The sequence below is a fragment of the Ammospiza nelsoni genome, chromosome 17 (assembly GCF_027579445.1).
Source record: "Ammospiza nelsoni isolate bAmmNel1 chromosome 17, bAmmNel1.pri, whole genome shotgun sequence".
Lineage (NCBI taxonomy): Eukaryota > Metazoa > Chordata > Aves > Passeriformes > Passerellidae > Ammospiza > Ammospiza nelsoni.
The window spans coordinates 7,812,401-7,837,580 of record NC_080649.1 but is presented as its reverse complement, the minus strand read 5'-3'; the positions used below and the strand labels follow the sequence as shown (position 1 = coordinate 7,837,580).

Below are 25,180 nucleotides of genomic sequence, written 5' to 3'. Positions count from 1 at the left end.
GCCTGGCTGTGGGCATGGACATGGACCTGGTGTTTGCACTGAGGATGGTGACTCAGCAGTGCCAGAAACTCCAGCAGCAACCAGAGCTGGACCTTTGGAGCAGGGCCCTTAGCCATGAAGAGTCACTGCCCTTCAGTGGGCTCAGCAGTAACAGCACAGCACCCAGAAGGGGCAGGACAGGATCTGGACATAAACGTACACATTCTGTAGGATGTGCAGCAGGGGGGTGAGTGACAGGGAAAGGCACCTCCTTTGTGCTTCTTTGTGCCTGGATGGAGCTCAGGATACAAACAAAAAATCCATCCCTCCCAGCAGGTCACAGCATGAATCTGTGGTATTCCAGAAATTTGGATTTACCCTAACTGGGACAATCTGCACTCATTTTGACATTTTGTATAAATACCCTCCTGCCCAGCTGACAAAGAACACTTCCCCATGAATTCTCAAAGACTTTTTATTGTAACTGCAGACTCTTTGGAGTTCAAGTTTAATCTGGATTACAGTTTCCATATCCCTCTGAGTGCCCTTCAATCATGCAACCAAAAGCAAACTAAAAAAACATTTCAGCTCCATTTGTTCTACTGCTTACCAGCACTCTCTATATAGCTTTATCTTAAAAATAAATACATTCATGTGCTGTGTTTTTTCTTCATTAGAAGAAACAATTTCCTATCCTCCACTGATTCTCTTAAAAGGTCTGGAAGATAAGAAGCTAATCAAGTTTTATTTGTTAATTCTCATAACCTTCACATCACACATGGAAAGTTGGCTTTTTCTTCCTCATCAGTATTCAGCACAGCCATCTTTCCACACAGGGCAGGGAAATATACTCTTCTTCTATTTTGGCACCATTGTACCATTATTTCCAGTTTTTGTTTTAAGAAATGTCAATAATTTTAAGGTGCTATAAATCAACCTCAAATTAGTATACACTTGTAGGACATGCTAGTTAAAATTACTAACATTGAGTTATGATTTGAAATTTTGACACCAAAATTGCTGACACCAATTTAGAACCAAAATTATCTGATTCTTTCACATGACAGTGATTTCCTCAGACTCTGTGGCTGCACCAGAAGGTTCCTGCATTTGAGATGTGACCAGAGGCAGAAGCCAGGTGCTGCTCTGCCTTTCCCAGGCTCTCCTCAGCAGCCCACCAGCCCTGCCAGGAGGGCAGTGCGGGGCTGGCTCAGTAGTGGGGGTGACAGTCCTCCACCAAGCTGTCGGTCATGTAGCTGCAGTCAAGGACGCTCTCGTAGTAGCTTTTCTCTGCAAACGTGTTCACTGTCCAGGCCACCACTTGAATTCCTCTGGCAGACCAGTGCCTCACATAGTCCCTGCAAGGAACAGACACACCTGAGAGCAGCCTGACACTACACAGAGCTAAGGCAGACAGTGCTGAGGCTACAGCTGAGTTTTGGTCTTGCATCGGCGCACATCAAGGAACAACAGTGTGTCACGTTCTGCCACATCATCTTTTTGTGTTTTCTTATTGTAAACAGGCAAAAGCAACAAATACTTTTTCTCTCTGAGATTAACAGAAGGTAAAAATTCAGATAAAAAAGAGGCTTAAAATCATAAAACAGCATGGAGTAAAGAAATTATCAAGACACCTCATGCAACACTAAATGAACATTTTGATAAGCACATACTGTGTTAACTCCACCCTATATACTAACAGAAGAGAATGTCTCCTGATAAATGAGCAAACTTCAACACTTACTGAGAAACAAAATTCTTCTGTATGAGGAAAGCTGAAACCCCACACAGTCTCCACAAGAAACTGTGCAGGCTCCAGTCCAGAATGACATCCATCACCATGTACAAGAAATGCTTCCAGGAGGAACTGAAGCGGGGTGTCCCATCTCCCAGGTGACTCAGCTGCCAGGGCCTGTGGGTCAGTGCTGTCACAACATTTCTGTCAGCTTGCCTCATCTGGAGGACCAAGGAGAAAAGACTGCAAGTCATCCAAAAGCCCAGTTGCATCAAATACAAATTTTGAGAGATTAGATACAAAGTCCTAGCTTGCATTTACAACTCTACCAGAATCCTTCTGACCTTCCCCTCCAGATCCTTTTGTAACTCTTTTACAAAGATGTTTATATTTTATAGGGTTTTTCCTTCAAATCATTCTGAATAAGCACCAGCTCTTATGCTAAAGAAATTACACAGCAGTCATGCAATGTATATAATGGAAAAAAAGGTAAGTAGACTTGGCAATAAGAATGGCAATAGAGTTATAGGAGTAATCTAGATTAAAAAGGGTTTATTTAGCAGGTACCTTGCACACAGATACCTGTCCAGACACCAACTAGAAGAGCAATGCACATTTGTCTGCACTGCTTTCACAAGGGAGGGAATTGCTGTAGATTCCTTTTGCATCTAATGAGTAGAGTGATCTAATAAGATTATGCATTATGCTTCATTTGTTTTTAAAAGCTTTAGGAATTTGAACAGCCAAGAAGTAACCAGGAACTGGGAGTTTAATACCATACTGAAATTCCCAGACAGGACTGAAAAAATAAAAAATAAACTTTTAGGAAACATCACCTTATAAACAACTTCTGGCATGAAAGAGCAGACAATGCTGCTGTTATACAATTGTGGAAATTCCTGGTAGAGTTGTTTCAGGGCATCAACTGCCTGCAATTAGAGACACACAGAGATGTTATGCATACACTCATATTTAATTTACACTGCAAAGTCAATTTAGAACAATCTTAAAAACACTTCCCTGCTGTGTTACAAGACTGAAATAGAAAGGGAGAAGAAGAAAAACAGCATGTTGTTTATAGCATTAACACAGAAATGATATTTTGGTTTTTAGCAAAATAATTTCTGTTCATTACTCTATTTACAATAATGAGTAGGATTCTCATGTTTGAAATGCCCTTAAATAGGTCGTGGATATAATTTTTAGTACTACCCAGGCTTTAGTTGAAGAGTTAAAATTATTTATTCCTATATTTCGCTAGGCTAAAGAAAAAAAATTAATTTATGTAAAATGTTAGTGATGGATCATTTTCATCTGCCTTCAGTAATGCAAATTACAGATCCCTTGTTGGAGGCTGAAGATGAGGTTGTGACTCCCCCAGCACAGCAGGGAATTCCCTTTGCTCTGTTTCACTGGGAGCTGAGTGCAGCACTTGCACCAGCCTTGGGCCAATCCTAAGCTGCAGCTTCCCAGGACAGCTCTGGGTGCCACAAGCAGCAGGCCTGGGCTCACCCCTGTTAGAGAAGGGACTGTGCCCAGGGAGCAGTCTGAGAGCAGCACTAGAGCAGGTTAGAGCCCAAAGCAGGGGTGAGGGAAGGGTCAGTGAGCAGTGTCACTGTCACTGCAGTGAGCAGTACCTGGTTTGCATGGCCTTTGACATCAAAGTAGATTGTGAGATTGTGATGCATGGACTCCACAACAGCTTCTCTCAGAGTTGGCACCTTTTCATCCTGGAATTGGCTGCTGCACAAACAGAGAACTCCTTGGAATGCAGTCAACACACACGTGCACACACATGGGCCTGCATGGCGTCTCCAACAGGGCTGATTCCAGCAGTTTGCTGCTCACTGGAACTGGAGGTGGGATCCAGTGCTCCCTGGCCCCGTGTCCCACCCCAAAACACCAGCCCCAGTTCTTCACCTCCTTCCCACAAATGAGCTTTCAGTCCCAAGTGCTGCCTTCCTCCTGCTCCTACTGCACTCCCCAGCCCTGAGCCAGAAATGCAGATCCTGGCAGAACAGGCACGGCGAGCTGAGGATCAGCAGAAGCAGCTTCTCCCATCAATAATAAATCATTCCTGATGGAGTGACAGTTCATTCACTCCTGACAGTGAACAGCAGCTGCTCAGAGTCACTGCCTGTGGAAATTCCCCCTGCCTGGCCCAGGTGATGCCCCTTCCAGTGAGACAGGGGAGATACTCCTTGTGCCACACAGCCACAGGAGGCACATCTGCAGCTCTGGAATTCCCTAATGTAGTGTCTCAGGAGCACACACAGAGTCCTTCCTCTGAAATTAACTCACTTATAATACTTCACAAGCTGCATTGTTATCAAATTCTTAGTAATGTATAAAAATATTTCCCCCTGCATACCCCTAGGAAGGACCTAATCAGCCACGAGGGTCACAGTGAGGCCACCCAAAATCTGTCCAGCTCCTCTTCAACAGTATAAACCTGATGTGTAGAATCCCCAAAACACCATCAGTCAAGAAATACACGTGAATAAAACTAATCTTAGAAGTGATTCCTGTAGCCAATTCTGACATATCATGAAGATCCCAGCACCTTCAGTGTCCTGCAGTCAATTTAGGATAAGCTTATGTAAATATTGACCTGTTTCACATTAGAGGCCTGTGGATTTTGTCCTTGAAAGCCAGTTTATCTTGACCGTGTTTCACTGCTCCTAATCTACTGATTGGTAAGGAGATAGTACCTCTAAAATCAAATTAGAAGTAAAATATAGGACTAAGTTTTAGATTTTCAAAAAATTTTATCAGTGATAGATCAAATCACTAATTTTGTTCATCAAGAATTACATTTCCACTGTTGAAAGTGTAATTTCAGAGCAGTTCATTTACCGTAGCCTGTGTTTTGCAGCTGGATTCAGCTTCCTGATTTCCTCAAAAGTCAGGTCCTGCAGTCTCCCAGCCCCATCAGTTGTCCTTTCAACTGTGTCATCGTGCATGAGAATGGGGACACCATCTGCACTGAATTCAAGGTCCAGCTCCACACCTGTTGCTCCATTCTCAGCTGCCTTAAAAAAATTTTAAAAATCACACACACAACAGAAAAGACAGCTTTATAGATTTGACACAGGTACAGCTATAATCAGCTTGTATTTTGGTAAAAAATAATAAAATATTAATGTACTTTTCAGTAGTCTTCATCTGCAGAAAAAAGCAGGTGTTATCCCAGTCATTGCTGAGTATTCAGAAATCAACTGAACCATCTAATCTATTTTACAGCTGAAACTACAATGATTCTGCCTCAGTCTTGGGATTGAAACTGTTTCATGATAAAAATGCAGAAAAGAATCCTGCTCTCTCCTTCTGATGTAATAACCCTGGAGTCCTTATGTTCTTTTCTGAAAGGCAAGAGAAGCAAATATCTGCACTTTAACACTTAGTGCACACTGCTTACCACGTGTATGGCAAGCAATAGATGGATGGCAAATCCCTGCTCCTCTCTGAGGAGTGGCCTTATCAGAGAGCAAGAAGCAGCCAGGCTGCCTTAGAACATTTCATACACCCTTTTCCTGCCCTGGATCTTTCCCAAGAGCTCTTCAGAAAAACACTTGAGTGAAGTGCTAGCAACACCAATTGCTCTGAAGGACAAATGCCCTCCTGGGAAAAGGGACAACGCACCAGAAAGACAAAAACTGAGTACAGAGGTTACCTCCAGGTGTCTGCTACGTAAGGATTGTGCAGCTTCAGAATTTATCAGGACTAAGAATCCTGTCTCACACAAAGGTAAGAGATCCTCAGAGCAGCAACGTCTCAACCTCACAGAAACACTACATCCCAGAGATTGATAAACTGGAACAGGGACACAGGGTAGGATGAAGAAGCCATAAACCAAACATAAAGTAAACAGACTACAGTATCTTTGTAAACGCCCTATAAATCATTATCACCAAGCCCAGCACAATAGCTCTTCTAATCTGTGCCCCTCTACTGTAAAAACTACGTGTTAGGGAAAATAATCCTAGTGACCAGAAAGGTATTGAAACCTCAGAAAAGTCTAGAGACCAGAACCACATGAAGGCCTCCACCCCAAGAGACATTACGAATTCAAGCAACATGGCCACTGACTGCTTTAACCCACTACAGAGCAAGCACAACCAACGTTCAATCAATAAAGGTTTTGTCTATTTCAGATGATTCTCACAAACAGACTGTGAACCCTGGCTGTGCCTTGATGCCTTGCACAAGAGGCGGCCGTAACGCATGGTAGGGCTGCCCACAGAGGTTCTGGTACCAGATTTCCCCCTAAATGTGGATTTTCATCACAGATCTTCAAGGTTGAAAAAAACAAACAACCTGTACAGACTTGCTGTCCACTCTCTGTGTGTTGCTACATCAACAAAACCCAGTATTTCATTATCGCTGCACCGCTGAAATATCCATCAGCACCAAGGCTATAACAGCTCCCACAAGATTTGGAGCTGAAATTCCCTTAGGGATGAAGGATCAACACACACCCAACTTCCAGCAGCTGTCGGCACAGCGGCCCCAGTTACGCTGAGGACGCCTTGCTGCAGTGAGGGCGGATTATCGGACACAGCCCCAGCCCCGGGGCCCGTGCTGACCTGTCGGATGGCCCCCAGCGTGTTCTCGGGCGCGTCGTGCGCTCCGCCGCGGTGCGCGATGCGGGCGGCGGCGCCGCGGGGCCGCAGGACGCGCTGCGCGCTCTGGGGCGCCGCGGGCTCCAGGGCCAGGAGGTGCAGCGCCAGGTAGAGCCCGGCCGGCAGCAAGCAGGCCAGCGCCGGGCTGCGGCTCAGCGCCAGCGCCAGCGCCATCAGAGCCGTCAGGGAGCTCAGCAGGCCCTCGCCGCGGCACAGCATGGCCGCGCCGGGCCGCGCCGCGCCGGGTCACCGTCCGTGCCGGGCCGGAACAACGGCCGCGCCTCTCCCAACGCCTACGGCGACGGCAGCGCCATCCGCCAGCCAATCAGCGCTCGGCTGTCAGCCGCAGCGGCCAATCAGCGCCCGCAGTGCCCGCCCGGCCCCGCCGGCCGCCTTGAGGGCGGGCCCGGGCCCCAAGCACCGCCTCAGGTAACGCCGGGAGGGGCATGAGGGGAGCGGGGTGGTCCTGATGGAACACGGGGCACTGAGGGCAGCGGGGACTGTTCCTGATGGAACACGGGGCACTGAGGGCAGCGGGGGCTGTTCCTAATGGAACACGGGGCACTGGGGCAAACAGGGGCTGTTCCTGATGAAACACGGGGCACTGAGGGCAGCGGGGGCTGTTCCTAATGGAACACGGGGCACTGAGGCAAACAGGGGCTGTTCCTGATAGAACACGGGGCACTGAGGCAAGCAGGGGCTGTTCCTCATGAAACATGGTACGGATAAAAGTAAAGGGAGCTAATGGAAGGTATCACTGTCCAGGGAGTCGCAGAATACCTGTGTGTAGGGAGAGTGTTGAAGGCTTTCCGCAGCTATGCCAGCTAGCTAATTAGAAACATAACATCCACAGAGATTATTTTCCAGCCAATTTCTGTGTTTGTTATATACAACATTATATGTTGTATGTTTTATGTAGCTGACCCTGCAGTCGTGCCTGCCCACGGGCCAGGCCCGGGAGGAGCAGGCGGTGTCTCCTGCCCGGACAGCGGCGGCTGCTGCTGGACAGGGACCGCGGCTCTGGCCCCTGACACCTGCGTGAGCACCCGCCAGGAACCCAGAGAGATGAGCAACACGGCATGAAAACAGCTGGTTAAGTGAAGGTTGGGGAAATTTGGCATGTTTAGAAGTGGAGTAGCAAAGCCAAGGAAGTAGCAGTTTGTGTTAACGTAAGTGGGAGTTATGGCGTCTTTTTGGTGTCTCTATCTGTGGGAAGGATGGGAAGCAACTGACTTTCCAAAGAGGAGCTGTGACCAACTAGAGGTAGAACAGGCATGAGGCCATCTTCTGAACGGTTGTTTTTGTTTCCTTTTTTTCCCAATTTTTTTAAATTGCTGAGATGAATATTCGTCACATAGTGTGGTAGCTGGTTCTGAGCATCTCAGATACTGTCAGTGGTTTTATGTTTCTGCCAGGTGTAGCTGAAGAAAAACCAGAGATATGTATATGCAGATGCACAACAAATAATGGACTGTCTAATTAGAGGTCTAACATATTTAAAAAACCTTTTGATAAACAACAGCATTTGTTAAGATTAAAGATGAAATTTAAAAAAATAAAGCCCCTCAATGATCATTGAAGAGGTAACAGATGACAAACTTGTTTTTTGAAACAAGAACGACAGCTTTAACAGCTCTAAATGCTGGGAATTAGATGCTTCCATATATTTAAATTAATTATGCCTGGGCCAAGTGCTGGCAAACAAGTGTGGATTTTCCTTCCACCTGACCTGCCTGACAGGTGAGTGTTACCTGCTGCTGGGCTGGCTGGACCGGCAGCTGGCTGCCGCCCGGGCGGGAGGGATAGGATGTCAGTGGTGGTGCCCTCCTGGATGCTGTGCTGGTGGGTGCTGTAACAGAGATGGGAGCAGGTGCGCACGTTTATCTCTCTTATCACAGCGTGCTCGCTGAATCTGATCCCCGCGGCGGCACATTTGTGCTCCTGACTGCACAAGGACTGCACAGCCGTGTGATATGGAATGGGATGAAGCAGGACAGACTTCATCCGTGCTATCAGGGCAACGTGTCTGGGAGAGCTGTGGGTGGAAATGGCTGGAAATCGGAGCTCCATGGCGGGATGGCGCTCCATCCGCTCTCATCTCGCTGCCTGGGCACGGCAGAGCTATCCCGGGCCGTGTCCGGGTCTGTGCCGGGCCGTCCCGGGGCTCTGTCCGTCGGTGCGGGCAGCGGGGGCGGAGCGGGCGGAGCGGCGCGGGGCGGAGCGCGGCGCGGGGCGCGCTGGGGCCCGTAGTGCGGCGGCCGGGCCGTTCGGTGGCGGTTACCGGGGAGCTGTGCCAGCCCGGCCCCGCGCAGGTACCGAGCCGTTGGACGGGCCCGGGCCCGGGGGGGAGCGCCGGGGCCCCGGGGAGGCGATGCAGCGGCCCCGGCCCGGGGCGGGCTCGGAGCCCCGCAGGGATCGGGCGGGGATCGGCCGGAGCGCCGTGCCGGGGAACAAAGCGTTGTCAGGCCTTGCCCGGCGCTGCAGGGCTCGCTCCGGTGGGGACGGGCAGTGACAGATATTTCACATATTTGGCCGCTTTTAAGGAGACATGGCTGCAATTGATTTATTTCTTTCTTTTTTGCGGTGTAAGTATTGGCGTCTGTTCATACAGGGATGTAGCGAGACGGAGGCTCACGGGAGTGAAATAAATTCCTCTCAGCCCCCTAAACATGTAAAGGCTTTTCTTTTTTTTTTTAATTTTTTTGTTTTTTTTTTTAAATTGGGCTGCAGTTTTGTTTGCTCTGGGTTTTGGGGGTTTTATGACAGTTAATAGGAACTGTCTCGTAGATCTCAAAGGTTTAGTCTTTGATGGAAATTATCCATAGCAGGTACAGTTTTCTAAATCCTGATTATCTCAATGCTTGCTTTCTTCTCTGTTTGCTTGTGATAATCCTTTTTGCTCATATATGCAGATTCTCCTTTCACAGGAGAAAATAACGAAGAGTTTTGCAGGCTTTGGTAATGATAAGAGGAAGAGAAACTTAATTCAGTTTTCTAGTGTAAAATTTGCTTCCCAAAACATAGTGACCCAGAATTAGTGGTGATGTTGTTTTCCCTTCAATATCTTGGAAGTACATGGAAGAATAATGTTATTATTCTTTGTAGTTTAGATAACATGAAGATGGAGGACTATGAAATATTCTGTAGGAGGCATCTTTCCAGAATCCAAGAAGAGGCAATAAAAGGAAAACCTTCTTTGACTGTTCAGAACAAAAATGTCTCCCTCATTCAATTCTATGGAGTTCCTGTGCTTTCCCCTCTGGTAAGGCTTTTTTTATTCCTTTTCCTCCCTGGTGTGCTAACTGTGCTGTTGGCACTGGCTTTGATGTGCACATGGAATGATTCTACTGAAGATGTCTGTGTGAGCTGTCACCTGACCTGCTACTTAGTGTTTCCTAAGCATTCCTAGCCTTAATCTTACAAAATAAGGGGTTAAATATACTTTTTTTCCCCCTCACACTGACTACATTTCCTTTAATTTTTTTAGAAGTTCTCTTCCTGAAGGGAGCACAAATGCTGATTGTTTTCAATAATGTTACTGCTGGGCTTCATGTAAAATCATATTGACATTTCAAATATTGAACATGTGAGTTATTTTAATGGTGTAAAAATGTAAATAAGAAATGCCAAGATAGTTAAAAAGCTTTTAATGAAATTTTTTTGCATATGTTTGCATCTTCCTGTAATGTATTCCACAGGCTCATCAATTATGTTAAGTCATTCTGTGCTAATGCAAACAGAGCTAAGCTGAAGATTGTTGGTAGTTCCTGCAATACTGCAGCTGACTTCCTTGTTTCAGTATGGGAAGAAAGGGGAGAGAGTCTCTTACAACATCCAAAAATCATGATACAGATATAAATTGCAGATATATTATCACATTCTTCATTTACAAGTGCATGGATGTTGTAACGGTTTTAGAAAAAAATCTCTGAATCCTGTGTCAGATTGATACTGTAGCATGTAATGGTCATGGAAAATTTTATAAATGTGTTTTAAATTCATGTTCATTTGCATGTGTGCCAAGAAGGCATTTTGTACACCTTCCCTTAAAAAATTGATTGAGAAGCTGGCATTTAATGTGTGCACAAAATTTCAGTGTTTTCTGTTCTTCTAATTGTTTTGTTCAGTTGTTTTTCTTTTGAATTTATTTCTGTAATTCTGTATTGAAATTTGCATTTAGTGATATAAACTATGTTTCTTACACTTTGTTTTGCAGCTCAGCCTTGAAGAGAAAAAGAAAATACAGCAGTATAAGGAGAAAGCTCTGGAACTGGAGAGCAGGAAACGGGAGTCCCGGAAAAAAGCTTTACTGAGTCGTGTTCAGGAGATTGTAGAAAATGTCCAGGTACTGTTAGTCCTAAGCTTCTCACAGATTTACAGCAAATCACTGCTTAGAGACATTTTGAGAAAGTATTGGGGTTTAAGTATTCCCCAGTATAAATATGAAATGAATAGCAGCTAACTCTCCAGAACCAGCATTTGCTAATATTTCATGCTGATATTGATCATTTACTGAGACTCATTGTAGTGCATGGCCTTGCTTTTCACTGCTTCTTTTGCTATATGCAGGAGAGCTCACTGCTTCTTTTGTGAGTGTTGGAAACAACTAGAATGTTAAAACAAGTGAACAACTCCTGTGTGTTAGAGCTGCTTTATTTGCAAGCTTATAGCTTAATCATAAAATAATCTATATGCAACTTTATAATTACAGAATTAAAATTACTTTCACAACAACTTGAAATTCTGTTGTGTGCTTTAAAATTTTACTGCAACTTTTTTCTTTGCTTCAATGATGAATTTACTAGTGGTTTTAATTTAAAAAACTACTATATACATCTAATCAAAGAGTTATTGTATGTCTTTGGAACAGCTGTAACACAGCCTTTAGTTTAAACTGTTGCTTAAACAGTTAATACTGAGTTTGTTGAGTTACCAAGGTGGCAAGCAACACTTTGTAGTTTGCATTGTTTACTGAGTGTGTGTGGCAACAGTGAGCTGGCTTGGGGTTTGACCAGCAGACCAGGAAAGTATGTTCAATACAAAAATAATGTAAATTTGCTTGGTTTTTTTTCAAGTGTGTCCTTTTGATAACTGAGACACAGTCCATAGGATAATTGTAGTGTGAAAATCCTTTTAAGCAAATGCTGGCTGGAAGTAACATGTAATTCACACTTAAAAATATTTAAAAACTAACTTTATTTAAGTTCAAGTGAAGGTTGCAGGAATCTGAGATCCTGAGATTTCATTGAAAATCTGTCATTTTTTAAAATTTTAATTTGCAGATAAAGAAAGGATATAGCATGAGTGGTGTGAACACATCAAAGGCTGAGAGTTCTTGCCCTGGTTTGGATTCAAAGGCTTTGACTGACTTCACAGCTCCATCAGATATCATCAGTTCAGCATGTACTCCTGAAAGGCAGAGCTCCACGAACCTGGAAAAGACATCAGGGCTTAGACCATCAGGTACTGCAGGGCAAATGACATCAAATGGGACAGAAGTAGTTAAAGCAGCAGAAGAAAAGGTTTCTTCAAAGCCAGGTGAGAGTCGCTTCTTGGAAGATGCGCCGTGTCCGAGGGCTGCATCTCCTGACAAGGTGTGTAACAAGGTCCCATCTCATGCTCTGCAGAAGCAGGAGGGACGAGTGGGGTCACCATCAGATGAGGATGTCCAAGATCCATGTGTAATGAGTCTTCAGAACCTGATAAAGAAGTCTAGGGAGTACATAGAGAAAGAGCAGAGCAAGCGTCCCTCCAAAGGCAGTTCAAAGAGGAGTACGAGTGAAAGCCATTCAGATAAAGAAAATGATGGTGTTAAAACAACTGACTCTGTCAAAGAGAGGGCAAAGCTTACAGGCAGAAGTTGCACTGCCCAGACACTTGATAAACCCAGTCTTAATAAATCAAATACCCTTCTCCACTGTGCCTCTACTCATACAAATAACACAAGTATGTCCACTTTATCCAGTTTTTCTAAAGTAGACATACCTATGAGAGTTGGAACACCCCCTTTGGTGGATTCAGATTCAGATGAGGAATTGAAAAAGAATTCCATGTTTGAGCGTGACAGTAGCATTGTCAGGAGCCTCACAGGCTCTTATGCCAAATTGCCAAGCCCAGAGCCAAGCATGAGCCCTAAGATGCACCGACGGCGCCCCAGACCTTTATCCATGGGACACATCATTATAAACAACCCTGTGAATGCTTATGAGCTAAGTCCTAAAGGTAAGGGTAGAACAATGGATTTAATCATGCAAGATATTGCAGATAAAAACAATGTGTCTGAATCGGTGCCAAAGTTCATGGTGGACTTCACTGCAGTCTGTCCTGGCAGGGTTCCAGGTGTCAGCAGGAATGCTTTAGGCCCCTGTGATGGGCTGGGGGCTGGCAAACCAAAGCGCCATTCCTTCGGGCTCTTTGAGAGCAGAGGAGCAGTGTCGGCTATGCTGGAAGGACAGGTGGTCATGGACACCAGAGGGCCATATAAAGTAGAGAGCAGTCCTAGCTTGGCACCTCCAAAAGTGAAGGAGCCCTTTGCCATCAGTCAGTCTGCAGTGACACAGAAGATCCTGGCTGTGAGTGAAATGAAAGCAGCTGCTTTGGCAGAAAACACGAAATGTAATTCTGCAGTGGAACTCAATAAATCTTACGATGTGGAAAATCCATCTCCACTACTACTGCAGAGCAAGAATGTGCGACAGCAGCTGGATAATACTCCAAATGTTTCCTCAGCAAATGAGCACTTCCCAGAAAATTATGAAAAGGTAAAACGTAGACTTGATTTGGACGCTGACAACTGCCAAAAAGAAAACAGTTCCTGTGTTCTCAGAGTTGGAATGGAGGAACAAGAGAAGCAGTGGTTGCAAGAACAGAAATATCCCGTGGGATCAGTTTATATTACCAAGAATGCAGTCCTTGAAAATATGACAAAAGGTAAAAGATTTCCTGTGCTTGAGGGTTACTTCTCAGTTTATAAATCTTTTAGAAAAAACCCAGTGATCATTAGTCATTGGTGTGTCTTTTCAGAAGCCACATTTCTCTAATTTAATTTGACTTCACAAGTACTGATTTCCCATTTCAGTCTTAGAGCTGGAATTTAGTTTTACTAAGACAATTGTCTTATGCCATGAGGTCTAAATAAGACTACTAAAAGAAAAGATAGCCCATGTAAATGAAAAGAAAACCATATAGATATTTTCTTCAAATTCAAGACTGTGTTACATCTGCACGTGTCTCTACTAAATGAGGCTGAAGTGGCATAAATAACATTAATTCACTCCAGCAAATATAACAGTTCTTAGAGCTGTATTTTCCATGTCCCTATTTTAATATAGGCTTTTGGTGTTAATGTTCCATCCACAAGTTTAGTTCACAAATATGCACGTGCAAATACTTCAAAGGACTAGTATATGATGGGGTTCTGTGCATTACCTAGTGGGAACTTGATATCAAGGAAACCTGATATCAAAGAGATGTTTTTTGCTTTTTACTGAAGAGGCAAATTACCTCTGATAAAGGATGGATGTCTCTGGCAAAGATCATATAGAGGGTATTTAGTATTTGATTCTTTGTTATGTATTTTCTCAGAAAGTATTTTAAAAGCTAATGAGCTGACCTTTGAAGAAGTGAAAAAGAGGCTTGAAGAACAGCATGCACAACAACTGTCAATTCTGATAGCTGAACAAGAGAGAGAACAGGAGGAATTGAAGGTAAGGTCAATAGGAAAAATTCCAAGCAAAGGTTTTGTGTTGTCTGAAGTTTGTCAGGAAGCAATTGAGTTTGAATGTATATTCTGTTGCTTTGCAGAGTTAGAAAAATAGTGTCATGGTTGAATCTTCCTTTTGTAGGAACTGGAAGAGAAGAAGAGAAATTCAAAAGGAGAGAAGGTTACTACAACAGAAATAGAAATTTCCAAAGTGAATATTAACAGCAGGATGGAGTTGGAGTGGAGGAAAAAAAGTGAAGGTGGCTTGCTGGAAAGTGTGCAGTCTCAGCTGGAGACAGTCCATAACACAAACTCCACCAGCATTGGTAAAACTGGAAGGGAAGAATATAGATTAAGTGTTGTGGTCTAATGTGTTCTACAGTGCTTGACTGGACCAGCTGTCCCACTGTGTGGATGAGTGCAGTGTTCCTGCCCTAGGGCTGCTCAGGATACACAGAAGGCTGCTGTCCTCAGCAAAGGCTGTTGCATCTTTGTGTCACTGGCATTTAGCACAGGTTCAGCCATCCTTGAACAGTTCCATGTACTGTGTTTGTTATGTAACTGTTTTAGGGCACATCTAAGGAAAACAAGCTAAGAATAGCCTCCTTTGATCAAGGATGAGGATGTGGATTTGCATCATGTCCCAGAAGGATTATCCTCCTGCCATGTAGCTGCACAGCACTGGGCCAGGTGGTCACATTTGTGTAGGAGGTTTTGAGGGGCTCTGCCAGGGGCTCCTAGCTGCAAGGCAGTACAGCTATAGCTGATGGAACACCTCTCACCTGTTCCTGAGCGTCGTGAAATGTTTTGTCCTGTCTTTTGTTTAGCAAATTTTGCATGGAAATTGATCAGAAATATTTAACTTGCTTCTTGTCTGTAATTGACCTTGCAGACAAAGCTGTGACTCTCGAGCTGAGTGTATCCACAGACGCAGGCATTACTTTGGGCACAAGTGTGTGTTGAACTGTGTGTTCTGCTTTCTGTGCAGGTTTTGCTCATACAACACCCAACACCTTTTCTTCAACAAGTGAAGCTTCATTCTATCTCTGGGGACCCTCGGGTAGTGGAGTTATAAAGACCTCAGTATGCAGGCCAAGTAATAGGATCAAAACTAGGTGGATTCCGGTAAGGGAAAAGACAGATTTATTTTTATCTTACAAGACCCTATTTTTTTTTGTAAGGCACTGGTAACAGAAAATTTTAGCATCTGTTCAACTTTGATTGCATAAGAGAACTGTGTAGGTTATTTTTCTTTTTCATATTTGCAAAGTAATCATATAGCAGGATATTGCTTCTGCTAAATTATGGTGGGTACTTTGAGCCCAGTCAAAGCTTTATCAACAGCTTTTTTCTTACTTGGAAACTAAGTCACTTGATGGATGTTATTTGATAAATAATTAATAATTCTTGCTTATTTATAAAAAGTTTTGATTTTTTTTAAGGTTTTCAGTCCAGAGATACAGATGAAGTTTGACAAGATCACAGCAGTGGCAAAGGGATTTCTCACTCGTAGACTCCTGCAGACAGAAAAACTGAAACATCTTAAGCAAACTGTAAAAGTAAGATCAGCTGTTTTTTGTAATAGGCAGCTTCTTCTCCTGTTTGTTTTTGTTCCTGCCTTCCCTTGACAGATGAAATCCTGCATTTGCTGCTCTCGGAAGGTTTTGGGCTGCACATGAACATATTTGAGTGTTGTATTGCTTAGTGTCACAAGGTGCAAGGCAAACAAAGAATCTGTTTGCTGTGTGTACTGTTAGAAATTGTTTTGTTATGAAGGGTTATGCCTGGTGCTTACTCTTATTTTCCCATCTTTCCCAGGATACTCTGGAGTTCCTAAAAAATTTTCAGTCTGAAGCCCCATTGAGAAGAGGAACTGTGTCAGCACAAGATGCATCCCTTCATGAAAGAGTAATGGCTCAGGTGACACAATTTAAACCTTTTTTTGGTCTTTCCTAGCTATTCTGCTTTTGTAACATAAATACATGAAACCTTGAGAGTGGCTTTGTTTAGAGTAAAACATTTAAAGAAGAGAAGATTCCATTTTTTTTTGCTTGACACAAAACTATTTGATTTCGAAAAACGGTTTTCAAAATTATGAAGCATTTTGTTTAGATTGAAAGCAAAAGGAGCTTGATGTTCAAAACCATGGGCATATAAACTTGGTTGAATATTTACTGAACATTGGAATGACTCTTTCCAGCTGCGGGCTGCTCTGTATGACATCCATGACATCTTTTTCACCATGGGCGCGTCGGAGAGAATGAACATCCTGCGGCACGATCGCGAAGTCCGGAAAGAGAAGATGCTCAGGCAGATGGTGTGTTTTCTCCCAGGGAATGTAAACTGCTGCAGGAATTTAAGCACTGAGCCATTTTCCTTTTAAGACATTCTTCCTCACCATGTACAATGTTTCTTAAATCTAAATTTTTAATTATGCTTTTGTAGGTAACTTTCTTCTGTATCCTCTTTTTTTTAGGATAAAGTAAAGAGCCCAAGAGAGCGAATGACACTTTCAACAGCCACACAGAAATCTCTGGACAGGAAAAAGTTCATGAAGTATGTGCAGGGTGGGGAGGGTTGGTGGAAGGGGTGCAAGAGGAGTAGGAGGCATAGGAAATAGTGAGGAGGAGTTTATGGAATAACAGTTTCTTTGCAAGCTGACATCTCTGCTGGGAGAATGAGTAAAAAGCTTTCCAGGTTTATGGCATCTTGCTAATTGTATTTTGCTCTTACTTTTAAGAGTCTTCCAGTTTGTAAGAAGGAAAATGTTTCTTCCAAGTTATGCATTTACACTGTAATGCAGTGATGGATGCTTAGTTTATGGTTGATTTTGCAAACTGTAAAAAGTGCCCTAAGTGATTTTATCTATCTTAAGTGCCTAGCAATAGAGACGTGATAGAGTATCTCTGGCAGAGTTTTTCTGGGGAACGGTAGCAGGCATTATCTTGGAACATGGTGGACACTTGTTACACTTGCTTCTGAGTAAAGAAGTGATCATCTGTAGGACTGCTCTGGCAATGTGTAGTGTAGTTCTGTTGTGACAGGTCATACTTGGCAGTCAAAAATCTCCTTTGAGATATATCTGCAAACTTCTCTTTGCCCTGTTGCTGTTTGTCAAATATATGGAGAGTCACATGTAGTGTAGTTCCTCTTGTAGGCTTTCTCTCAGTGTTTCTGTTCAAGACCTGGATGATGATTTGCTAACTGAAATGTGTTTCAATACTTTTGTTTCTCCAGGGCTTCAGAAATGGGAATGCCAAGTAAAAAAATAATCATAAAACAAAAAACTCCTCAAAATCGGTAGGTGATGGTTACTTGTATTAAGATGCTTTTGAGGAACTGTCTTACAATAATGTGATCTGTACTGTTGGTTTGCCATCATCAGCTCAATTCCTGCTACTATTGTCATGAAAATTAATGAAATCTGATTTACCATGGCCCAAAAAAGGGTTTATTAGCTCATTATGAGTTATTTCATTATTTCTTCAGAGTAATTTCTGAGATTTTATCTTCAGAAGTTGTTTATTTATGGCTTTAAGTCTTGGTGCTCAGGTTTAAGGTTTTTCTCTGAGATGCACTATTAAACTTCAGTTTGGCACTGTTACTTTTCCTAATGCCCTTTACTTTGCAGTGGAATTCTTGATAATGCTTATCTTTAGAAAGCTATCAGAAAAGTAGTGGCTTTTTAATGTGAGGAGAATTTTGTTCCTTGGCTGTGTGATTGTTTGCTCAGATCACAGAAGTTACAGTGTTCAGTACATGTTGTTCAGGCAGATAACAGCTGCTCTCTTATGAGGCCTGTCTGCACATTTATCTCATATTAAAAATCAGATACCTGGCATCCCTTAAAACCAGTTTTTATCCCAAAAGCTTGGAAGACATGCTGTCTACTCACACAGTTCAGCCTTCAAGGACTACTGTAAGCAATTCAGCCCTTTTTCCTGAGTGTTCTCATCAATGACTGGGAACCCAAGGCACTGCTGAGGGACATCTGTCTATGTGCTTTTTTGTTTCTTACTTTTAAATAGTGGAAGTAGTAATCCTATTCTGGAATTTCAATTCCAGCCACTTTGCCTATGTGCCATTTGCATTACAAGACCTGTTAGCCTTTCTGAAATTTGTTATGTGAAAGATGATGCATAATTTGGTATTTCTTTAGAGGCTTTTATTTTAAAAGGGAAAAAGCACTAATAAAAGTTTGTGTTTTAACAGCATACTTCAACCAAACCAAGGACAGAATGCTCCAGTTCACAGACTGCTTTGCAGACAAGGGTAAGAGCACAGCATGGTTTTAGCCTAAAGATGAAACTAAATGCAAAGTGCAAGAACAGTATTGATGAATAATGTTTACACATAACGTACACATAACACTACAACTGTTGTTCAGAGTAAAAATAATTACTTGTCTCAGTATTTTGAGAGAGTGATGAAGCTTTGTTTCACCTTATACTGCAGGAAAATATTTATTGTTGTCATCTTCTTGTGTATTGTCTTCATTTACACTGTTCCAACATTTCTATTTGTAACATTCATTCCATGAAGCTTTGCTTCCACTTAATGAAATATTGTATTTTTATATGTAGACTGTAATGCCATGGTATCTAAACATAATCAGTTTATTCAATGGAGTTTTTCAGTCTGTTAATGGGGAGATGTTCTCCTACTTAATGTATCTATGTAAGCCACTATAATATCAATAGGAACTGCACTGGTGCTCAGGAAGAGTCTGTGGGACATTGTAAAAATGTTTTCATGCCAAACACAGTTTGATAGTGTCTATATTCTTGTATACAGCCTTTCAGCTTTATCACAAGTGACTTATTAACTGTTTTATATTTAATTAGAACCTCTAAGGCCACAGTGAATGGGGTTGAGCAAAATAGAAGGAAGGCTGCAGGGAGCAGAGTGCCTAACAAGGCTGTTTCAGGTGTGTAGAAAATTGGTCCTTGGATCTCATAGTAAATAAGTTACTAGTATCTAGACAAAGTAAATTGGCAATATAATGTTTTCCTTTCCTTGTGCACCTGCTTTGCTCTGCCTTAAGTCTAACTTATCTCTCAAACAAACCTGTGCTGGTAACTGAACCATCCACTCTGAGATTCTATAGACATAGTGTATAGAATGTGCTGCACAGCTCATTTGCTTTCACTCACCAGATGCCCAGTCATAAGCAAGATTGCCAGATACATTCACTGGAGCTGTTGAGAAATTGCTAGTAGTCAAAATAGACTTGGATTAGAATCTTCATGTCATTTGATTCTTAGTTCTGCACACACATCTTCAGCATGGAGCATATTCAAAGGACAGGAAGGACAGTTTCAAACTCCTCAGAAGGTGTTCACTCATCATACAGTCCTAAAATTATATATATATATATATATATATATATATATATATATTCCTGTAGCATCTTACAGCATGTTTAAGTCTTAATAACCCAAGTTTAAAAGTGGAGCATTTCTGTGCTACCATACAGAGATTACTGATTGGTTACCTTTTATATAAAAGGTTTGATAATGGTGCTGAACCTCTAATAAATCACTATGAATGGTCTTTCACAATTTCTATTATTTTAATTAGATTTTAAATTTCTTAAGTGATAAACCTAGATTTATCAAAAGGTAAAGTAGTTGATAGGTTTTAAAATTATCTAGGATCTGAATTACACTTTGTTCTCAAAGGAGAGTTCCACAAGTCAAGTATAAAAATTGGGAATTTTGGGGCTTAATAAGGGAATTGTTTAATATAGTAGGATTTCAACTGTTTTCCATAATGTTTTAAATAATCTGTATGTGTAAGGATCAAACCTTTCCTATAAAGGAAATGCTTATGTAGTGCTGCCCCAGAGCAATGCTGGCAGGGAGTGTGTGTGAGTTTGAAGGCAGTGTGTTTTACACTGGTTAAATGGGATGTTTTCCCAGATGCTGCTTTGTGGAGTCAGAAGAAGTGGCCACAGAAGGATGTACAGTGAGGCACAAACACAGATAGCATTGCAGTGTCAGAGGGGGAGATAAAAGGCAGGTGATGAGATCACAACAGAGTGTGTTCATTTATTTTTCTTTACTTAGTTCTCCTGTCATCACCAAAGTAGTGCAAGGCAGTTGTTTGGTTGGACTCAGTGACTCTACAGAAAAATTAGCAAAGATAAGAAATAATCTTCCTGAAATATAAAGCAGAAAAAGTAAATAATACAATTTTAGCAACCAGAGGTAGCCATTAAGGCAAGTGTTCATCTGCAGGTTGGCTATTGACTAGTAAAGGAGCATGCTGAAGAACAGGGACAACAAAGCAATCAAAACCTCTGCCAGTTACAGTATTGCAGAGGTTGTAAATAGCAGTAGTGTTAGGGCGGTGTCAGGGTCAGGTCTGGCACTGATTCCAGGTCTGGGTCCCACCCCCAAAGCCCTGTAATTCCCACTGAGCTCATAATGAAACCACAGTGGTGTTTACATTGTGTCTGGCACCACACATCCAGTTAAACATTTAACACTGCTGTGTTGGCAGCGTGTGCTGCTCTGCTAAGGAAATCCCTGGGTTTATCTTAGTCATAATTACCAAAGTTGTGACAGGTGATACTTGGCAATGAAAAAACTCCTTTGGGATATAGCTCCAAACTTCTCTTTGCCTTGTTGCTGTTTGTCAAATATCTGGAAAGTCACTGAATGCCTTCTGCAGTGGCCTTCTTGGAACTTGAGGCAGGTGTGGCTCACCAGTTTTATGCTGGTTGGTTCTGGCTGCTCAGTGTAACCTCACAGAGAGCTTGGACATCACCCACGTTCCTGTGGTGCAATACCAACACCTCTGTGTGCTCCTTCAGAAATAGGTTAGACTTCTTGCACTGAATGAATAGAAACGCATTCTGAAGTTATTACATGGGCATGAAAGAAACAATCTGCATGATTTTGCAATAATGAAAGAACTTAATTTAAATATATTTAATTAGAGTATGGTTTCCTTTATAGATGGATGAAATGTGAACAGTGAAAAGTCTGGCAGTATGTTAAATAGGGTGTTGATTTAATTTCTTTTCTTTGTTCATTCCTGACTGCCAATTAAATTTGGCTGATTAGAGGGGTAAAAAAGGAAGGAGGGCTAGTAAGATACAGTTATTATAATTATAAATACATTCAACTTCAATATGAGACAAATCCTCAGAAGAAAATAACACACTTGTCCAATGTTTTTTCTTTTGTTCTCTTGATTGTTGTTTTCAACTCTATATGCGAAGTGCTTTGCAGCTTTAATACCACTCAGACTGATTGTTTTTTGTTTAGGAATCAAGTGGCAATCCTAAACTTAGTTTTTGTTGTTTTTTACTCCTTCAATCCAAACTTCTGTGCTTAAGAGAAAAGTACAGACACGTAAATCAGTATTTTTTTTTAAAGTTCAATTAGTTTAAATCAGGCTGAAATGTTCCATCAATAGTTTGCAAGTGGGGCCAGGCAGGGCATTTAATGAGGTCTGATTGTGTTAGAAGGTGGTTGAGATCAGGTTGCTCCTCCAACAAGGCCTGTTCATCTCCTCTGCCCAGTTCCCTTTCCTGTGGAAAGGAAATAGAGGCAGGAGGCACACAGAGTGTCTGGGTGGTGGCAGCTCTTGGCCAGGCCAAGGGCACAGCCTGCCCATGTGAGGTGCTGGGGCTGTGAAGTCTGTTGGCTTCAGGAAGCCTCAGACCTGCTGTGTGTGAGTAGCAGGTCTGTCCTTTGTCCCAGGAGAGAGGCCTCATGTGATTGTCCCTTGTTTTCAGAACTGTCACTGTTTTTATTCAAATTGCCTCCTGCAATTCCTTAGTCCAGGTTGCTGGGGAATTGTGCACACACTTTGCTCTTACTGTAATATCCTGTTCCTTGTGGGACATTTTTCTATAACTTGGAGGACGCTTGAGGTGAGTCAAGGGGTAGTGTTAATCACTAGAAAGGCTGTGTCTGTCAGCCTGGTTGTCTGTCCTGTGAGATCCCAGGTGATGTGAAGAGCACAGCACTGGGGCAGGGCCAGTGAGAATTCCTTTTGTGTCCTGGGAGCCTGTGGAGATGTGAGGGCTCTGGGCACTCCCAAAGCTGCTTTGGCCTGTGCTGATCATAGCCCTGGGACTCCTGTAAGTAACCACTGCAGCTCTGACCAGGAGTAACCAAGGAGCCCAGAAAGGACTGGCACTTCCTTTGTCACCTTCATTTACTGCCTGTAGTCATTTCTCTTCCATGGCTGTCTTCCATTGCCACTGCTCTGCACCCTGTGACATGGTTTTCACTGCTTTGTGGAAATGTTTGCTCACACTGCTGCACTTTCTGGATAACTGCTTGAACCCAAAGAATGCTGAGTTGTGCTACTTCTTAGCAGCCTGCAGTGCTGAACCCTCATTCCTGGAAGATACTTGTGCTATGCATATTATAATATGATTTTTTAAAATATATGTATGTATATACTTGTTCCCTCTGAAAATACTTGTTTGTTTATTTATTATTTTTTACTTAAGCATCCTTCCTTTTATAAGGGCTCTGCCTAATGATTTTCATACTACACCTCTAATTCTGATTGTCTTATTGACATATGGGAGCCTACAGCTGTCTCTTGTTTTAATTAATATGACAGAAAGAAAGAGTTATGTTAAGTATTCAACTTGTATGAAAAAAATTTTAATATATATATTTTAATAAATATAAATTTTTTTATTTTTATTTTTTAAGTAATACATGGCATAGTTAAATTTAATCAGCCATTTCATCTATCTTGGTTATGCAATAGTTCTTTTAAAAATTTGTAAATTCTGGTTGTAGTTGTTTTAGAATAGCAGAAAAGAGGATAGAATAGTTATCAAGTAAGGCAATACTTTAAAATCTCATTACTTTTAAACCCATAGGTAGTTTTCCTAAGGCTTTTGGGGTGTACTGTTATGAAAACTGTAATTTAAAAAGTAGTCACTGAATGCATAATACTGCTTTAAAAAATAGTCCTGATTTTTTTCAGCTATTTTTGTTGGATAATCCTGTTTCAAAAACCATTACTATTAATTGTAATATGGTAATGTTTCTACTTATTTTTAGGAGCATATGCAGGAAGAACCCAAAGAAAGAAGCCAAATGTTGTGATAATTTAAGAAGACAACATTCACTGGGATAAAATGGCTGTGTTTTAATGATGGCTTTGTCAGCACAGATTTTTAATACTGCATCTTCTTTACATAGATGTATATTTAGACATCATAAACCTACTTTGTCATTTTCAGATGACACATAACACAATCATACTGAAGCTGCTTTGAAGCTCTAATGCTTGTGGGAAAATTGCATGTTAGAACCTGTGTACAGACTAGTATTAATATATAAAAGATTCATAATCTTGTTTATTTAAAGACTAGCACGGGGCAACATGAAGGTAATTTGTGACTTTTTCACACTTTCTAATTCTAGTGTCTTATATATGATTTTTGCATTACTTAAATTGCAATTTCTGTGTGTGAGTGCCACCATAAGTAAATCATGGGTATATATTTAGTTTCATACCATAAAGTTAAAGCAGCTAAATATGAAGAGAAACCCCAAACTTAATTTAAACAAAAGTGATCTTTCAAGTCAGTGAATTTGTCAGCAGCTGTTCTGAATGTACTTTCTGTAAGAATGAGATTAGCTCAATTTCAGTACTAAAGGCCTTGTACCAAATGTTTTGCATTTCTACTGGACAGATGTGGTCCAAATTCACTGTTGGGCTGATGGACAAACTTACACTGACCAAACCAAAAATGTGCACTTATATGTGTGGTAGATCAAACCACTGTACTGAAAGGGCCCTGGGTTTTTATTGCCCTGCTGTCTACTGCATTTTGTTATGGAAATAACATCTGTCCAACATGGAGATGTGTATGTTCTACAAAAACTGCAGAAGGTAAAATTTTAACTGTTTTACCATTTCAAACTTAAAGTTATTTCAATCTGCAATAGTAATTCAGATATGTTATATTTAATTGATGACAGTGGCAGTTTTTCTGAGCAGTTTATCTTCTGCTGTGTGATCTAACAGGCCCTTGTACTGAAGTAATGATTTCTGCAGCTGGGGAATCCCTACCAAATCCCAACACTTTCATATTTATGAATATCTAACATTAAAAGATCGTGGTCATATTCTACCTTAGTCTTCCAACTGATGGATATTATCCATCAGCTTGAGGGGAGCATCATTCTCCACCTTCTTTTAATGAACTTGAGACGTGATATTAACAAAGTTCTAGAGAGAAAAGCTCAGCTGTATAATCTTTGCAGTAGAGAACTGACTGCCACAATGTAAATTAGATTGTATTTTGTCACTTTCCCAATGTCAATACAATACAACACACTAAACTTTGGAGGCTTTGTAGTGTGTTGACATTTATGTAAGAGAAGAAAGACTAACTGAAAATTTCATTGTGGTAAATAGCATGAAAGAGGAACATTAATAATGGGATGAGGGCAGTTATTTCATGGGCAGTGATGAGTGGATTGGCACCAGCCTGTGGCTTTTGTCTGCCACCAAGTCTGTCCTCTGCAGCTGGTGATGCTGTTCAGATCAGCTGTTATACCAGGCACTAAGTTACCCAAATTGCATGCTTGCAAAATGGCACAAACACTGCCCCAGCACCTTGAAGAATGATGCTGCTGGGTTTGTTTGAAATCCTGGGGCCAGGGGCTCCCCTGGTGAATGGTGAAAACAGAACAGTTTAAGCAGTGGAAGTCCTGCCTCCTCCATACTAATGCTGTGGTGCTTTAAAATAATCCCAGCTGTAGTATGGAAAATGCCCAAGGCAAGTTTCCTGCTCAGCCGGTGGGCAACAAAGCTGTGTTTTAGTTTCCAGCTTTCCTTAGGAGTGGAGAACACCTTGAGAGAAAGAATTTACAGTGACAAGAGTAACCTGTATCACAGAAGGTGCTGTTGATATGGCAGCACTAAAGATTGATGCTTTTAATGGATGTTTGATGTGCTGTATTTATTATTAGCATAGGTAATATGTTGATGCACAGATAGGTTTAGTGTGTTAGTAGAAATGAATGTTTCCCTTCTCTTAGGGTTTCACATCTAAACCTCTTGTTCTTCCAGCATGTTTCCAGTGTGTAATAAAGCATTATAGCACAAGGGTCTTTTTTTTTTTTTTTTTTTTTTTTTTTTTTTTTTTTT

At 41.8% G+C, this 25,180-nt stretch overlaps 2 protein-coding genes across 5 annotated transcripts; one reads left to right on the top strand and one right to left on the bottom strand.

The window, feature by feature from the left end:
* Positions 1 to 436: 436 nt before the first annotated feature.
* On the bottom strand, positions 437 to 6,555 carry GDE1 (glycerophosphodiester phosphodiesterase 1). 2 transcript variants are annotated; one of them, XM_059484275.1, is made up of 6 exons: positions 6,301 to 6,555; positions 4,571 to 4,746; positions 3,352 to 3,457; positions 2,551 to 2,643; positions 1,724 to 1,935; positions 437 to 1,337 (listed from the first exon to the last, which is right to left on the bottom strand). In XM_059484275.1, the coding sequence occupies exons 1-6, from the start codon at positions 6,553 to 6,555 to the stop codon at positions 1,190 to 1,192; spliced, it is 990 nt and encodes a 329-aa protein (XP_059340258.1). In that variant the 3' UTR covers positions 437 to 1,189. The 2 variants fall into 2 exon arrangements, with proteins under 2 accessions (XP_059340258.1, XP_059340259.1); XM_059484276.1 differs by having other exon boundaries at positions 3,352 to 3,454; positions 6,301 to 6,490.
* A 2,019-nt stretch (positions 6,556 to 8,574) lies between these two features.
* On the top strand, positions 8,575 to 25,178 carry CCP110 (centriolar coiled-coil protein 110). Of its 3 annotated transcripts, none has more exons than XM_059484114.1 (15): positions 8,575 to 8,648; positions 9,442 to 9,598; positions 10,553 to 10,681; positions 11,619 to 13,266; positions 13,921 to 14,042; positions 14,181 to 14,364; positions 15,027 to 15,163; positions 15,481 to 15,597; positions 15,857 to 15,958; positions 16,239 to 16,355; positions 16,515 to 16,594; positions 17,276 to 17,338; positions 18,251 to 18,310; positions 18,883 to 18,965; positions 23,080 to 25,178. In XM_059484114.1, the coding sequence occupies exons 2-15, from the start codon at positions 9,452 to 9,454 to the stop codon at positions 23,130 to 23,132; spliced, it is 3,042 nt and encodes a 1,013-aa protein (XP_059340097.1). In that variant the 5' UTR covers positions 8,575 to 8,648; positions 9,442 to 9,451; the 3' UTR covers positions 23,133 to 25,178. The 3 variants fall into 3 exon arrangements, with proteins under 3 accessions (XP_059340097.1, XP_059340099.1, XP_059340098.1); XM_059484115.1 differs by lacking the exon at positions 8,575 to 8,648 and adding an exon at positions 8,752 to 8,921; XM_059484116.1 differs by lacking the exon at positions 18,883 to 18,965.
* Positions 25,179 to 25,180: the final 2 nt, after the last annotated feature.